General features: G+C 40.7%; 1 protein-coding gene across 1 annotated transcript in view; it reads left to right on the plus strand.

Moving 5' to 3' along the window:
* Positions 1–398: 398 nt before the first annotated feature.
* The window catches only part of wwc1 (WW and C2 domain containing 1), a 65,687-nt gene continuing 48,334 nt past the window's right edge, over positions 399–17,751 (plus strand). Inside the window, exons 1-5 of the mRNA XM_060936494.1 lie at positions 399–1,573; positions 11,530–11,639; positions 11,739–11,942; positions 14,219–14,295; positions 16,517–16,596. Coding sequence (XP_060792477.1) covers positions 1,455–1,573; positions 11,530–11,639; positions 11,739–11,942; positions 14,219–14,295; positions 16,517–16,596 — 590 coding nt within the window. The 5' untranslated portion in view covers positions 399–1,454. The remainder of the gene's footprint in view (positions 1,574–11,529; positions 11,640–11,738; positions 11,943–14,218; positions 14,296–16,516; positions 16,597–17,751) is intronic.

The raw sequence follows: 17,751 nt of genomic DNA on the forward strand, positions 1-17,751 counted from the left end.
ACTTTAAGTTATGATTCTGCAGCTTAAATGGCAAAAGATAAAATGATAAGCTACTTCCAGTGAGAGAGAGAGAGAGAGAGAGAGAGAGAGACAGACAGAGACACAGAGAGAGAGACAGACAGAGACACAGAGAGGGACAAAGAGACAGACAAAGAGACATACAGAGAAAGAGAGAGACAGGCAGAGACAGACAGACAGAGAGAGTGAGTGTGTGTGTGTGAGAGAGAGAGACAGAGTGTGTGTGTGTGTGAGAGAGGGAGAGAGACGGAGAGAGAGTGTGCGTGAGAGAGAGGGACGGAGTGTGTGTGTGAGAGAGAGAGGGAGAGAGACGGAGAGAGAGTGTGCGTGAGAGAGAGGGACGGAGTGTGTGTGTGAGAGAGAGAGGGAGAGAGACGGAGTGTGTGTGTGAGAGAGAGGGAGAGAGACGGAGTGTGTGTGTGAGAGAGAGGGAGAGACGGAGTGTGTGTGAGAGAGTGTGTGCGTGTGAGAGAGAGAGAGTGTGTGTGTGAGAGAGAGAGAGACAGAGTGTGTGAGAGAGAGACAGACAGTGTGTGTGAGAGAGAGAAACTGAGAGTGTGTGTGTGAGAGAGAGGGATGGCGCTGCTATTTGGGGAATTACGGTCATTACCTGCGTGACGTCACCATCTAACCGCAGCATAGCGACCGAGCTTGGTCGGTTACTGAAGGAGAACCGCAACCGCTTTAAACCCTGAGGGACAAAAAATATATATATATTAAAATAATAATAATAAAAACACAAAACATTGGACATAATACGCGACTTTTTTTCTGAGGAACATTCATTTAGCAAACCTAGTGGATAAAGAACTCGCCGACAAACCTGGAATATATTCGCTACTTAACTGTTTTCGAGCTAACTGAGCTAACGAGCTAAACATGGAGGGTAGAAACTGAGGTAAAAAAAAAAGAAAGAAAAACTGAGAAAAAACCGAAGGTTCTTCGTGCACACGACCCAAGTTCTGTATTAACATCCATCTAAAAATATTTAAATTCTTAATTTCTGGCTGTTTAGCTGAGTTTAGTGTCCGTAGACGGTGTAATGTTAGTCTTATAAGTTGTCTAGCTAACCAGCTAAGTTTTTAGATATTCATGCGCGCGTTTTGGTGCTAATAATAATAACAACAACAACAATAATAATGCAGTAGTGTGTGTGTTGGAGCAGACAATATGTTTGAGTAATGAAATGCAGTGGAGAAGTGTTCCTGTGTTCTTCAGAGATGCTTCAGGTCACCTGTGAAAGAAAATAAACTGTCAGGAGTAATAATAATAAGAAGAAGGTGAAGATGATGGAAGGTCTGGAAAATCCAGGACACGTCGCGATGCTGGAGGTTTTTTAATGGCACTTTGGTTGGATGTGGAGCCACGACACCCCAAAAACAACCCACATGGTTCTACTGGTTTCAGAAGATTTATTACATGGAGACTAGTTGGTCATGCCGAGGAAGGAGTTACCGTTGCCAGAGGGTTGGGAAGAAGCTCGAGATTTTGACGGGAAGGTCTACTACATTGACCACATCAACCAGACCACCAGCTGGATCGACCCCAGGGACAGGTACGTCACGGTACTGAGGTGGAAACCTCAGGCTTCCTCACCACCTGAACCATGCCGTTCAGAACTTAATATCTGGCGATACTACTGATAATAATGATACTACTGAATCTGATACCATTATGGTTCATAAGACACCAGATCGATATTTGGCGGTACAACTGAATCTGATATTATTTACACTCTTAAGTCATAACACTGAATCTGCTATGCGACCATTTTGAGTCATAAGACAGCTATTCAATATCTGACAATACTACTGAAATTTTGATAAAATTATTTCAGTTCATAAGCCAGCGATTTGATATTTGATGATGGTACTGAATCTGCTGCGATATGATTCTGATTCATAAGTCAACTGTTTGATATTTCAGGAAACTACTGAATCTGCGACAAAATAATTTCGATTCATAAGCCAATGATTTGATATTTGGCAATACTACTGAATCTACTATGAACTGATTTCAATTCATAACCCACTGATTTAATATTTTGATGATGATACAGAACCTGCTACAAAACATTTTCGATTCATCAGTCAGCTGCTCTATTTCAGGGTACTGCTGAACCTGCTACAAGACAATTTCGATTCATAACCCAATGATGCAGTATTTGACGATACTACTGAATCAGTTACAAAACAGTTTAGGTTCTTAACTAACTATTCAATATTTCAGCATACTACTGAATCTGCTACAAAACGTTTTCAGTTCATAACCCAATGATTTGATATTTGGTCATGGTTCTGAATTCGATTTGAAACGATTTTGCTTTATAAGTCACCTACTCAATACCTGACAATACTACTGAATCGTGACGTAGTAGTAGTATCTGATATGATTATGATTCATATGCTAATCATTTGATATTTGGCGATACGACTGAATCTCCTACGATACCATTTCGATGAATAAGTCAACAGTTTGATATTTGATATTACTGAATCTGATACGATTAAGATTTGTCAGACAGAGACCTGATATTTGATGATACTACTGACTGATTTTTGATCATACCACTGAATCAGGTATGATACAGTTTCGATCCAGAAGGCAGCGATTTGATTTAACAGCACTAGAGAATCTGCTATGATGAGATCATCTGAGTTCGATTCTTAAGGAAACGGTTTGATATTTGATGATACTCCTAAATCTTACAATTCAGGATACGGTACAGTACGATTTCAATTCATAATAAAACAATTCGCTATTTGACGCTGCCTTCGAATCTACTGTGCTCAGATACGATACAATTTTGTGTCAGACCGTGATGTTTCTGGAGAAACAAAAATGAATCCAAGTGACAAACAGTAGCACTGTTTACAAATCAACTTTAAAAATAATCATTTGATGATATTTTTATTTCACATGAACAAAAATAACTGAACACTGAAATAAAAACGTAATCAGGGAAAAAAATCGTGTGATATCTCAGGAGGGTTTATCGTTATGTAATTTATCGTGATATCGATATTATATAGTCGTATCGCCCAGCTGTAGCTTTAAACTTAGGAGTTTTTAGGACTTTTTTTTAAGCTCTATTTTGTTACATTCATTGAATTCATTAATATTTTTCTGCTGCAAAGTATTTATCTCGACCTGACATTTCGGCTAAACAGTAACCATTCTGTGGCATTTTTTCCAGTCCTATTTGGACTTTGTCCTAAAATCTTTGCAGGAATGCGTAAGATTATTAGAGAATGTTCAAGCTTCACTGACTCGTGCATATAAAAGGAGCTTTTTGAACATTTCACCAGCCGTTGCACTTATTTTATTATTTTCCCTCCTCTGTAGACTACTGTATTTTTTTTCTTTTTTGTTGTTGTGCTGATTTTCCCTCCCAGCTCACACCGAGACGAGCATTGGAACACGATAGCGGTCCGACCACATATTTTCTCCCTTTGTGTGTGGTGCAACAGGTTTCGCCGTAGCTGGGAAACTAAGACGGCGAAAAATTTGTAAACAAGCACCTAGGACACATTCCTGAAAGTACTGCATGAGCATTGAACATAAAGGCATGCAAAAGGGGGGCGGTTTTACAAAAAAGAAAAAAATTCCCTTTGACTGCATGCCAGGGTGCATGGCAAGGTCAAAGTTCACCACACGGCTCTGGAAGCAGTTAAAAAAAAATTGTGTAAATTGCAGCTTATGATGCTTGTTGAGGTCAGGATTGTTAATATCAAGCTCATAAACGGATATCTGGTTGGTTCCGTGGTCCAATTTAAGGAATGTAGATAAATAAAGGTATTTTTTTACTCTATTTTTTTTTTGCATGGCTGTAGAGATGCTATGATATCTCAAGTATCAGACAATATCCGATACCTGTCCGATAAAATACCTTTGAAATTATATTTTTAAAAATAATTTTGGTAGCACTTCACTGAAAAAATTACAAGCAAAAAAATTACAAATCCGATGTCGGGATCAGGATCATAATGGTGGATTGGATTTTATATCGGATATCTGATCCTGGATTGGATTTGGAAAATAAATGTTTATAGAGTTGGAAATGTTTCCCTATAAAACCCAGATGTGACTTTTTCTTTTTGTTCAGATTGATTTTATTATGTGTATATTTTATTAGTTTGTAAAGATATATATAATTTAACTGTGACGTGCTTTAGTTTAAGGAAAATAGACACTCACTGATCACTTTATTAGGAACACCCATACATCCACCTGCTGTTTTGTTCGATGCAGTTCTCTAATCAGCCGATCCCTCGACAGCAGCACAATGCATAACATCAAATCATGCAGATACTAATCAAGAGCTTCAGTTAATGTTCAGTGTTCAAACATCAGAATAGAAAAAATTGTGATTTCAGTTTTTGTGTGACTTTCTTTCACTGTGGTATGGGTGTTGGTTTGAGCCGGATGAGTATTTTTGGTTTGAGTATTTCAGAAAGTGCTGATCTCCTTCCTGGGGTTTTCACACACAACAGTCTGTAGAGTTTACACAGACAGAATGGTGCGAAAAACAAAAAACATCGAGTGAGTGAGCGAGCGACAGTTCTGTGGGTGGAAAAAACAAACGCCTTGTTGATAAGAGAGGGTCAGAGATCACACAGTGGCCAGATTGGTTCAAGCTTTTTTGCCAGGAAGGATATAGTAACTCATGTAATCACTCTTTACACCCGTGATGAGCAGAAAAGCATCTCAGCATGCAACAGAAAACAGAAGAACACACTGGGTTCCACTCCTGCAGCCAAGAACAGGGATCTAATGGTGATGATACACGGGGCAACTTTTTGGGCAATGTTGCCGAGCAAAGTTGCTGGCAACGGGCAACTAGGTGAGACACAGGGCAACTTTTCAGGGCAACAACAGTTAGCAACGGCAGTTTACAGTTAGCTAAAAAAAAATTGATGTCTTAATTTTTGCTGTGACCATTTAATCAAGCTGTCTGTTGTTTTTTAGAGCTTTGGTGAGGTAAATTCCTCCATATAGAATATTAAAATAACTTACCGGCGTAAAAACAGATGAGGAGTCTCTCCATCTCTTCACTCCACTGACACTGAGCAGCCGCCATATTTGTTTGAAATTTCTGATCCGAACCTCACCGGAGGTCACATGACTCGATACTCGCGTTCTGATTGGCTTATCTCAAAAAGTTGCCAGAGATTATCAAAACCATTCAGAAAGAAGCAATGTTGCCCAATCTCAATAGAAAAGAGTCAAAACGCAATTGCCCAGCAACATTGCTCGGCAACATTGCCCAAAAAGTTGCCCCGTGTATCATCACCATTAGAATCAACAACCAGAAGTTCCTATTAAAGTGAAATACATGGAAACGTATAGTGCAGTTAAATTCTGGAATCTGATTGGTCAGAAGGTGTGCATTGTTTCTGTAGAACAGCACGGCTTTAAAACGAACAATACGTTAATATTAATGCGGTTGTTCTAATACGTGAGCACTTCTATAGCAACAGCTCATACGCAGGGACTTGTATGGCCACGTAATCTAAGACTAATAATAATAAAAAACCAATTTTAAAAAACATGGTGTTGTTTAACAAAGTAAAACTTTGGAGACGTTTCTTTAAGATGTACGGAAAGAATCGGTGTCCACTGCCGGTGCTTTCTGAAGTTTATTAGCTCATGATAGGCATGCACGGTGCATGTTGTTCCGTATCACACCACCCCAGCGTGTGTTGTTTTCCTATAACTGCACCTTATCGGACTGCTTTTCCAACCAATCTTTCCAAAGTCAAGCAACAGGTATTTATTACAAGTTTACGTCCAAACGTGTTCGTAAATCCGATCCTGATCCTGGGTTTAGCTGTAATCTGCTCAAACCAGTTATTTTGGAATTAATCAACATGGAGATGAGAATTAAATTAGAAAGCCATTTTTAAAAATTGCTGTAATTAGACATTGTTTTGTTTTTTCATTTCCGTAATTAACGACTGAGGTTCTGGTTGAGTTGTTTACATAACGTTTGCTTCAGAATAGATTTTTAGAGAGATGAGAATAGTCACAGTGCTGTTGCTTGATAATGATGTCCCATTTGACGTTGTTTTTTTTCTTGCACTTGGAAAAAAATATCCCGACACACAGCACCACGGAGGCTGGAGGCTGACCCTGTACACACTCATGTTGTTAGACAGCGAGCGCTGCTGCGATTAATCCAGTTTCCCAGCGTGAAATCTGTGGTGGACAGTTGAATGGTTTTTTTTTTTTTGAGAAGATACAACGACTAAAAAAAAGATTGGGATGAATTCTCACGTCATGAAGATGTAACATGTAGAGTAGGCATTTGTTATTGTTGCTATAGCAACCGGTCGTTCATGCGGAACTGGATAGCTGATTCTTCACGTATCTTTAAGGTAATAATAAATGGCTTTAAAAAAAATGGTTATGTATAATCAGTTGCTTTGATGTTTGCCATTAGATGTTTTCGTAACATTTATGGAAGGAGTCTCCAGTGTCAGTGCTTTTCTGCTACAGGGGAACAATATTCATACAAAGCTCAAATTCTGTACAATGCATGGTGTCTTGATAGGATATAGGCAGGCATAATGTTTACTTGAAAGGCTCTGGGTTCAGACCTGATGCTCTACTGGGATCTGGTGCCATTTCAGTTACGAGCAAATTTAGATTGTATTAACTTCACACAAAGTAGTCGGGATGTAACATGCGCTCTAGTATCATGAATTGAATTGTGACCTGTTTCATAGTTTGATTCTCAGTATATCCGTATAAAACTAAATTAATTTTAAAAAATAGCTAAGAATAGAGGTTAATATTGTAAATAAAATCCATCACAGGTTCACCATAATCTTAAAAATAAATTTAAAATATAAATTCTCCAAAAATGTGGGGTTGTTTTTTTTTTTTCCCCCTTTTTGGGGAGGGAGTTTAGCTAGCTGAATTTCACTCTAGCTACCTTTTAGCTCGCAAGCAGTGATTTATACCAGGGACATTGTGTGATATTCATGCCTCTGCTGCATTTCTTCGCAAACTAGTCCACCTTCATATAATTTTGGAACAGTTGCGTAGAGAGAAGTAGGTTTGCTAAAAGTCGTGACATATTATGTCTTCAAATATTATTGAAACGTTTGTATAACTTGTGTTAAATGAAGAGGTGTGAGGATGCACTATGTCAGAAAAGTGTTTGTAGCTACACACTTCCTGTATTTATCTCAACCGTGATGTCATTTACGGATACGAATACGCGTTTTGTGCTTAGCTAGCTAGGTATCTAATGTAAGTCACATTTCAGAATAACATCAGCAAGCAAGCAGCGAATGATTCGCTGAGTTTGATCCCGGGTATCCGCCCTCTGTGAGTCGAGGGGCGGTTTGGTAAAATTTGAGCATCGAATAACAATGACTGCCTCGCTGTGTGTTTGTGAAGGCTGTCTTCCAGAACTAGACTTACCTAGTCTTGTTTATCTTTAAGATATCGTTGTGTAAGACTGTATTTTGGTTGTGAATATCGCTCATGGTGTTAAATTAAATCACAAAAATACGAGAAATGGGATTTTTCTACACCCAGCGCTAACATTCAGATCTGGTCACTGTGGAGGACGGGACGGTGAAGTTCCCTGAACTCAACACGTTCATGGAACCAGGTTGAGATGACTTCATGACACGCGTGTGGTCAGTTAGGATACTCAGATAGACCATGGGGTTCAAACCATGCTCGATTGGTATTACAGTGATGAGAAAACATTCCCCACATCATTACACCACCTCCACCAGCCTCAACTGGATCTGTGGATTCATGCAGGAAATTGAGATTTATCAAACCGCACGGTCTTTAAAGTACACGATCGATCTGTGCTTAAAGTTAATCCGAGACAGAGGGCAGAACGGATTCCAAGCTTGTCAAGGACTTTTTTTTTTTTAAGACGAACCTGATCTGTAATGGTTTTCATCTTCCGTTCTCAGCCTTCGCTGTGCCAGTCGGTGCCGGGCTCTGCCTCAAATATTTTTTGCAGGAAGCGTGATAAGATTACACAAGTCCATGCAATAGTAAGCATTAGGCATTCCATGCGGGGTGGTATTATTATTATTATTATTATTATTATTGTCCCTTTAGTGTTCTGTGCTGAAAATATTCACTTGGGTAAATGTAATCTCTGCGATATGGGCCGGGCTTTTCATCAGGGTTGCACCGGCGCTTTTATTGCCGGACCTTGAGCGCTGCATGACGATCTTTGGAGTTTCATAAACGAACAGATTTATAGTGCATTCTGAATGAAAGTGTCTGACTCATCATTCAGCTATGTGCCGTGTTTGCACTCAGCCGCACGCTTTGTCAGTTTGCATTAGAGCACGGGCGCTGAACGTTTGACTTCCCGGGGGCTCGTACGGGCTCCGCTGCAGCAACTCGAGAGGAGATGAGAAGCAGACACACCGCTTCTAAAGCTCTCCAACTATTTCCTTTCAACAGCCCAGGAATCATTTTTGAGCTTTCCGTTTTGAACGCTGCACAAATTACGGTGTTTGCACCACATTTGATTGTGTTTTAATTATGTAACTGATTTGACCATACAACTTTAATAATACGAATAATAATAATAATAAATAGAATATGGCTTTTTTGTAAATGTGTAATCTAGTGCTGAAAGGCTTTAAAGGTCTTCACTGACCACCTCGAGTCAGCCTCACAGTGGACAGATCAGGTTTGGGAACAAAAAAAAAAAAGGAATAATGGGATTTGCCAAGGTTTTTTTCGTAGCTCCTCGGAAGCTTTCCTTTCTCTCCAGAGTTAAATTTTGAACAGGGGTCTCTGCGTGGCGTTTCATTATTCATAAGGTGAAAAAGGAGCCAGTTCAGTTTCATGGTCTGGAGAAGTGCGTAGGGGATATACCAACTCGTGGCAAGAAAGAGGGGGGTTTGTGAAAGAAGTGCTCAGGATTTATTTTCAGGATTATACAACTGATATTTTTATTTAACGGACGCCTTAAGTGCATGTCTGGGGACCATGACTGAGAAGGTTAACCAAGGTCATGTGTTTCATGTCTAATCCAACCTGACAGCCTTAACAGTGGGTTAAAAGAAAAACTTTACAATCCTGTGCTATGATCAACAAACCGTTAATTAATTAATTACAAACCTGCTGATTGAGGTTCGGGAATGTTTTTTCGCCCACCTAGCCAAGCAGCATGGCGAGTTCGTGTTTGGTTTTCCAGCCTACTTTATTTATTCCAGCATTGCAGACAGGAACTACGAATAAAGAGTGCGAGCGTCCTCAACGCCGCTGCTCTGCCGTCCTGAGCACCGAGCTTTGGAAGCCCGCAGCGTGTTGCCTCAGAAACCTCCAGGCGATGGGTCAGCAGGACCTGTGGAATGCCAGGCCTCGGTTTCCGGCTATTGTGCTCAGCAAGCACCCTAGAGGTGAATAGGCAGACATTCTTCCGCTACCCTTCCCCCCCGTTTTTCACTTTTACTCGCATGTCATGTTTAGAGTATCAGCTTTTACAGCCTTTGCATGAATTTTAAAGTTGATTTTTTTTAAGATGGCATGGTGCCACGATTTCTTTTCCGATCCAGAGAAGTGAGGGTTCTTTTTTGTTTTTTTTAACTGGAGAACTTCACTTAAAAAAATGCAGCTTTGTTTATAATATTTGCAAAAAAAATCACGCTCATGGCAAAGAAAACAAGTATAAATAAAATATAACGCAGTCCATCTTAACAAAAATATGGAAATAAAAAATTTTTTTTTTTCAAGTCCAGTTAAATAATTGACACACGGGATAAAAGTCACACATTTCAGAGCTTTATGTAGATAAAGCTAAACCAGGAGTGTCATACAGTATGTGTATCTGTATCGGTTTAGTGCTTTACTTGACAAAAATATAACGATGAATATCAATTCGCAGAACTCCTGAACTTGTACAGTTCCTCAGCCTCAGCTACATCACTCGAGTTCATCATGAAACTCAGCCATACCCCTTTTCGACCAACAGGCATTGGGTTCTTGAACCGTTTCTGTTCAGGATTCTTATAACCTTGGCGCAAAGCGAACCACTTTATGCTTTCACCATGTTTGAGCGGAACCGTTGTAATCAAGGATGGATCGTGAACGGCGAGCGTGGCACAATTCACAACGGGAGTAAACAGAAGCAGCAAGATGGCGGTGCACATTGATTACCTCCGAGCTTTTATTCTGCTATTGCAGATATTTGTGTTCAGTACGTTTCTTTTTTCTGAAGATGTATCCTTTTCTATTGCTGCACTCGGCTTCCTCTCCAAATTAATGATGCCCACTGATGGCATCATGGTTCCCAGATGGAAAAACCAGCTCTATTTCAGTTCCAGCTGGGAACTGACTTTTTTTTTCAGGCTCCGAACCAATTTTATCTTTGGTTGAAATGCTCTGAACGGTTCAAAATTTGGCACGGGAACAAGAACAGTAACCATTCCCTGTTGGTTGAAAAGGGGTAACGGATGCCTTGTGGAACTTTCTGGAAAGCTTTTTAACTAATGTGACTGAGTAAACTCGGGAACTGTGTTTCAAAAAACAGCGACGTCTTTCCCAAATCACAAGGCTACTTTTAAAAAAAAAAAGTATATATAAAATGGCTTTATAAGTTTTGATCAGATTTACGAGAGTATTATGTTCCAGGAAGATCAGAAACATAAGTTAGACACGCTATCAGAATCTACTACGAAGCAAATTAAGTGATGTAACGCCTGTATGAAGAAATTCTTTAATAACAAAACGGAATGATGAAAAACGTGCAATAAAAATACTTGCTAAAATATTTTTTAAAAATGATTTAAATGATTATTTTTTTTGGAGATTCCAACAGAGAGAGAGGGAGCGAGAGAGACAGAAACAGACAGACAGATGGGGGGAGAGAGAGGGGGAGACAGATGGGGAGAGAGAGGGGGAGACAGATGGGGGGGAGAGAGAGACACACACAGAGACAGATGGGGGAGGGAGACAGACAGATGGGGAGAGAGAGACAGACAGGTGAGGGGAGAGAGAGAGAGAGAGAGAGAGAGAGATATGCTGTCCTGGAAACAGCTAGAAGGCTATATGGAGTGTTTGTTCTATCAATAAAAACATTCCTTTTGTGAATTTTGCAGTTTTTACAGAATTAAAATTTTACTATAGAGTCCTGACAGGTTTCATCTTTCATCCGGTCATATATACGTCCTCTCGTTATGTGTCTATAGTGAAATTAGGAACAAAAATAAAGATTGGAAGGAAGTAGCTGTGATTGTTGGTGCCTTTGGAGAGTGTTGGCTAATACAGTTAGCGTGTGCTGCTAATTCCTAATTTCATTGATTATGTAGATGTCTATATAGATTAACATTTTAGACATGTACATATGGTGGAGCCTGTGGTTGGCGTACGCAGCTAGTATAGTTAGCGTGCGAGGCTAATCGGCTAGCAAAGCCAATATGATGAATGGCATGAAACGTACAGCCACCAACTCCTGACACTCCGAAGACACTCAGTGATGTTTCATGATCGTCTTTAATGTTGTTTGGTGTCCTGCAGGCACACTAAGCCTCTGACCTTCGCTGATTGTATTGGAGATGAGTTGCCTTTGGGATGGGAGGAAGCGTACGATCCGCAAGTGGGCGCCTATTACGTCGACCATAACACGAGTAAGTTGTACATCAACCCATATTTAAACTGATCAACTTGCTTCTTCTTAGCCATGGAGTGTATTGTGTTCTAACATCGTCTTTCCGTCTCGCCCACAGAAAGCACGCAGCTGGAGGACCCACGGGTGCAGTGGCAGCGTGAGCAGGAGCTAATGCTGCGCGAGTACCTCGACGTAGCCAAGGAAGCGCTGTGCGCCCAGAAAGAGATTTACCAGGTCAAAGAGGAGCGTCTCCGTCTGGCACAGCAACAGTACAAGCAGCTCAATGACGCCTGGAGAGACAAGTCTTCCTCACAGACCAGCTGTAAGACTCTAGAGCATCAATGTTCCACCTTTAAGGTGATAAAACAACCAATAGATTTTTTAGGAAAGTGAACGAAAAGTACCACATTGATAGAACCAAGAACGGGACGTCTCTCCAAAATTGATGAAAACTTATCAGGGAGGCTGCTGAGAGAGTTGCATCAAAATTAAAGGAGCTGTAGGAAAGTCACTCCCTGCATGTGACAACAATCTCTTGAAGTCTTCATGTGTCTGGCTAAAAAAAAAAAACTCCTAAATTACTCCAAACCATGTGGCAAAATGTGTTATGATCTGATAAGCCCAAGGTAGAATTTTTTGGTGAAGCATGGCGGTGGCAGCATCATTCAGTAGAGCTGCTTGGACTGAGGCTCTAGAGAGACTGAATCATGGAGAGTTCTAAACAAACCCAATAATCTGTTTTGGCACAAAACCTGCAGGTCTCTGATAGTCAGATGAAGATGAAGAAGAATTTCACCTTCCACAAGGATAACGATTCAAAGAACAGCACCTGATGATGATGAAAGTTTTGGAAACGCCCAATCAGAGAACATATCTGAATCCTATAGAAAGCCTGTGGAATGACTTGAAGAGGATAATAGATATGGACCATTTTTGCAAAGAGGACTGGAATAAAATCACCAGATCATGATGTTCTCTCGATTACGTTCATTATGTCTTATATTAGATATGGTTAGTTTTTTCTTTTTTATCAGACATCTAGTTTTAGGTTTGTTTACCTGACATGTTTCGACGTACGTAACTGCCGTCTTTCTCAGGCCCTGTTTACATTATTTCGAATCAGCGGATCATCAGATTAACGTTTTTAAAATGATTCGCGTGCACACAGCAACGCCAATACACGATTCGCGTGCACACAGCAACGCCAATACACGGATACGCTAATCACATGACTAATTAGACGGCACGTCACATGATCCCAGTGCATATCGGGCATGCGCAAGTCACTCACCACTTGCAAGTGGAAGGATGGCAAGCGAACACCTTCTCCAGCAGATAAACACACCTGGCTGTGATGTTCATGTTCTCACTGAGTTTAAGCGCCTGAAGGAGGTAAATAAGTTGAAATGCGTAAATAAACCTCAGTGCGGCTCAGCGCTTCCTCCTGCGCTCCAAATCACTCCGCCCTGAACAGCGAGTGCCCTCTGGAGGGTGCGCACTCCGGCCCTGCGCAGCTCACAGAGCGCGCGAGTGAAGCGCACGAGCAGTGATTCGGGACTGTGTGTGTGATCCCAACGCCAGCGAATCAGGAAGGTGGATGTCACAGTGACGTTGTCCAATGACGACGTCAGCTAGAGCTCAGCACAGCGTATCCGCGTATTCTCAATGTTTACACAGCACCGGACCAGACACGAACTGGATTGAATACGTGGACCCTGGCGGATTCCCGTTTCCAGGCGTTTTAATGTAAACAGACAGTGCATCCGCGAAGAAAACGAGACAGATACGGTCTAATGTAAACTTGGCCTCAGAGTGTCACCGGATGTTGTTGGTGACGCATCTCATCAGCTGATGTTTCCGAAGGCGTGACCTTCCTGTCTGGTTTGACAGGTCGGTCACGCCTTCTACTGTCTGTTCGTCCCCTGCAAGATGGCACTCCAGGTATGGGAGAGCATGTATGGTCCCTCATCCCGGTTGATGGTCCTCGGGCTTCGCTTTCGGATCTCCATGGCCTCCCTGATCCAGCGCTGATGTTTATTATCTTCTGTGCGGATGACTCTGGCATAACCAGAAATTATTCCTTTTGTCTGATAAAAAAGAAAAAACTAACCAGATCATGATGTGCTAAGTGGGTGGAGTCTTACCCTGAAACACTGAGTGCAGTATTAACATCCACTTCATGAACTTTTCTTCGCCTTACTATTTTTACTATTTAATTTTCTTTTAATCCTCGACTCAAAATCTTTAAAACGTTTCATTACAGACATGGTTGTGTGTAAGAGAACCGGCACATTCCTCGTTTCATACGTGTCCCTGATTATTATATCTTATCAACGGAATGATGTTTGCTTACATTCTTTCGTGCACGTCTAATATTTGCCTTCATTGCTAACAGGGGTGTATAAAGTGTGTAAGACTCGTGTGTAAGACTCGTGTGTGCGCGCGTGTGTTAATGGAACATGTCTCCAGTTTGTAAATGCAGTTAAATAATCTTTTTTGATTTGTGCAGTTATTGTGCTTCAGGATGAGATGCCAGAGAACTGTTTTAAGGCAGCGGAGATAAGATAATGCATTTTATTTGTGTTATCTCTCATGCAGTAAATTCCAGATCCTCATCAAGCAGTAAATATGACCCTGAAATTCTCAAGGCGGAGATCGTGACTGCTAAGAGCCGGGTAAGGAATTCTTCGATAAGACCTTTGTATGAATTCTTTGTTCGAGCTCATGATGGATGATAACTGAATGTCATTTGGTTACAGTGTGTGTGTGTATAATCAGTTAATTGTAGCTAACTGGAGCTACAAACATGGCCGTTTAGTCAGCTAGCTCAGTTTATTTGGTTAACATTACATGACTGTTTGTTTGATATTTTTATTAAGGAGAAATGTTAATTTTTTTTTACAGCTAGCTTGATAGCTAGTGCTATTGTAGATCGTAAACCTTGCACTCATATACAACCCCGATTCCAAAAAAGTTGGGACAAAGTACAAATTGTAAATAAAAACGGAATGCAATAATTTACAAATCTCAAAAACTGATATTGTATTCACAATAGAACATAGATAACATATCAAATGTCGAAAGTGAGACATTTTGAAATTTCATGCCAAATATTGGCTCATTTGAAATTTCATGACAGCAACACATCTCAAAAAAGTTGGGACAGGGGCAATAAGAGGCTGGAAAAGTTAAAGGTACAAAAAAGGAACAGCTGGAGGACCAAATTGCAACTCATTAGGTCAACTGGCAATAGGTCATTAACATGACTGGGTATAAAAAGAGCATCTTGGAGTGGCAGCGGCTCTCAGAAGTAAAGATGGGAAGAGGATCACCAATCCCCCTGATTCTGCGCCGACAAATAGTGGAGCAATATCAGAAAGGAGTTCGACAGTGTAAAATTGCAAAGAGTTTGAACATATCATCATCTACAGTGCATAATATCATCAAAAGATTCAGAGAATCTGGAAGAATCTCTGTGCGTAAGGGTCAAGGCCGGAAAACCATACTGGGTGCCCGTGATCTTCGGGCCCTTAGACGGCACTGCATCACATACAGGCATGCTTCTGTATTGGAAATCACAAAATGGGCTCAGGAATATTTCCAGAGAACATTATCTGTGAACACAATTCACCGTGCCATCCGCCGTTGCCAGCTAAAACTCTATAGTTCAAAGAAGAAGCCGTATCTAAACATGATCCAGAAGCGCAGACGTCTTCTCTGGGCCAAGGCTCATTTAAAATGGACTGTGGCAAAGTGGAAAACTGTTCTGTGGTCAGACGAATCAAAATTTGAAGTTCTTTATGGAAATCAGGGACGCCGTGTCATTCGGACTAAAGAGGAGAAGGACGACCCAAGTTATTATCAGCGCTCAGTTCAGAAGCCTGCATCTCTGATGGTATGGGGTTGCATTAGTGCGTGTGGCATGGGCAGCTTACACATCTGGAAAGACACCATCGATGCTGAAAGGTATATCCAGGTTCTAGAGCAACATATGCTCCCATCCAGACGACGTCTCTTTCAGGGAAGACCTTGCATTTTCCAACATGACAATGCCAAACCACATACTGCATCAATTACAGCATCATGGCTGCGTAGAAGAAGGGTCCGGGTACTGATACGTACGTATAAAGAGAAAAGGGGATGTCTCACAGTGGTAAACATGGCCTTGTCCCAACTTTTTTGAGATGTTGTTGTCATGAAATTTAAATCACCTAATTTTTCTCTTTAAATGATACATTTTCTCAGTTTAAACATTTGATGTGTCATCTATGTTCTATTCTGAATAAAATATGGAATTTTGAAACTTCCACATCATTGCATTCCGTTTTTATTTACAATTTGTACTTTCTCCCAACTTCTTTGGAATCGGGGTTGTATAATTTCAGTACGAAATTTTAACATCCAATACGAACGATATCTCAAAGAAATTTATCACGATATCGATATTATGTCATCATATCGCTCAGCCCTAATCAACGCACAAGTGATGAAGGAATAACTCTTAGCTCTTTTAAGAAGAATCAAGGAGATATTTTTTTTATTATTATTTGTTCAATTTAAAAGCACTGTAGAAAAGCTGATCTGCAATATTACATCACTTGTTGCATCTTTCAGGCTTTTTGCTTACAGTTTTTCTGAAACGAGCTCCCTCCCTTTTCCTCTCCAAGCCAAACCATGAGGCATAAAATGTACTTTGCCATACCTTGCTGTATATGGAATTTGACTGACAGAAGAGAATGTACAGCAGAAGATAAAATAGTTTCAGTCTGCTAGGGTATAATTTTAAATTAATTACTGAGACAAAATCTAGACAGAGTTATGCGTCGTGTTCTGTTTAATAAAGAATCTCCTTCTTGTCTGTTCAGTTTCACGTCACCGCTGCTCTCTTTTGTTCAGGTGAGTAAGCTGAAGAGAGATCTGGCCTGCATGAGGCAGGAGCTGCTTTATAAGGAGCAGGGCTTTGAAACGCTCAAAGAGTAAGTGCAACCCGACCTTCTTACACACTGCAACAACAGTGATGAACAAACTTCTGTATTTTAACTTCAGAGTACGCCGCCGCGAGTTAGCCCTCAGAATACGCGGTCTGTATAGAGGATGTTACACGGTTGCGTGAAGATATGAAGTTTACCTTCGAGTGGTGGATGTAAAATATTTTTTAACACAAGAAGATAAACTTCATATCTTCGCACCACCGTGTAATGTTCTTTATATTATATGGACACATCCACAAAAACAAATACGCAAGTTAATCACAAGAATTTTAATTTTGAACCGGTTCGCCATTTTGACAACATGTGTCCAGTCAGCGGGAAAACACTGGGAGTGACGTCATCGGAGTGAAATATCAGGACATGTGTCACTCAGATCCGCGACATATTTCGTATCAAAAATGCGAGTTTTTCAACACGAGAAGATAAACTTCATGTCTTCAAGCTAACGTGTGATTTTTCTTTTTATTATATCGACACATGCACAAACAAAATTCCGCAAATTTATCAAAACAGTTCATCGATTTCCTCACGAGTGACGTATAGAGATTTATCTCGCGGTTTTGGTTCTCCATGTCCCGGATTGAGCTCGGATGAAAAAATACAGGTGGTGTATTTCCCAGTAGAACACTTGTGTCTGTAGAATACATATGAATGTGGAATGATTGACGGACGTGTATCTGATATTAACCGATACCTCTGGAAGCTCCACCTCCCTTTCCTAACATCTTGTCTCGTCTTGATTTTCTTGCTTAAAGGAATACGCCACCCCCAAGTGAAATTGAGTCAGTCCCTAGAGTTGGATGAGTGAGCCAAAGCGTTTTGTAGCCGACCCAGCCATTGTCCTGATCTGGAAACGTCCCGGTTAGCTTTAGCTTAGCGTAGTCGCTGTAATCCGGCGTGTCCAGCTAGCATTGTCGTTGCAAAAGTGAACCAAATAACTCAAGATTTTTTATAATTATTTCTCATGACCTGTACATTCACATCGAGTACACATATCAATGCAAATTAACACGAAGGGATTTACTAGACCAATTTATATCTGGAACTATTTTCGGCCAAAGCACCGCTGCAGGCGCAAAGACACCACGCAGCACCACAACTTCCGTCAATACACCAGTGTTACCAGGGAAACCAGGGTTT

Source organism: Neoarius graeffei, chromosome 12, assembly GCF_027579695.1.
Source record: "Neoarius graeffei isolate fNeoGra1 chromosome 12, fNeoGra1.pri, whole genome shotgun sequence".
In the NCBI taxonomy this organism is placed as follows: Eukaryota; Metazoa; Chordata; class Actinopteri; order Siluriformes; family Ariidae; genus Neoarius; species Neoarius graeffei.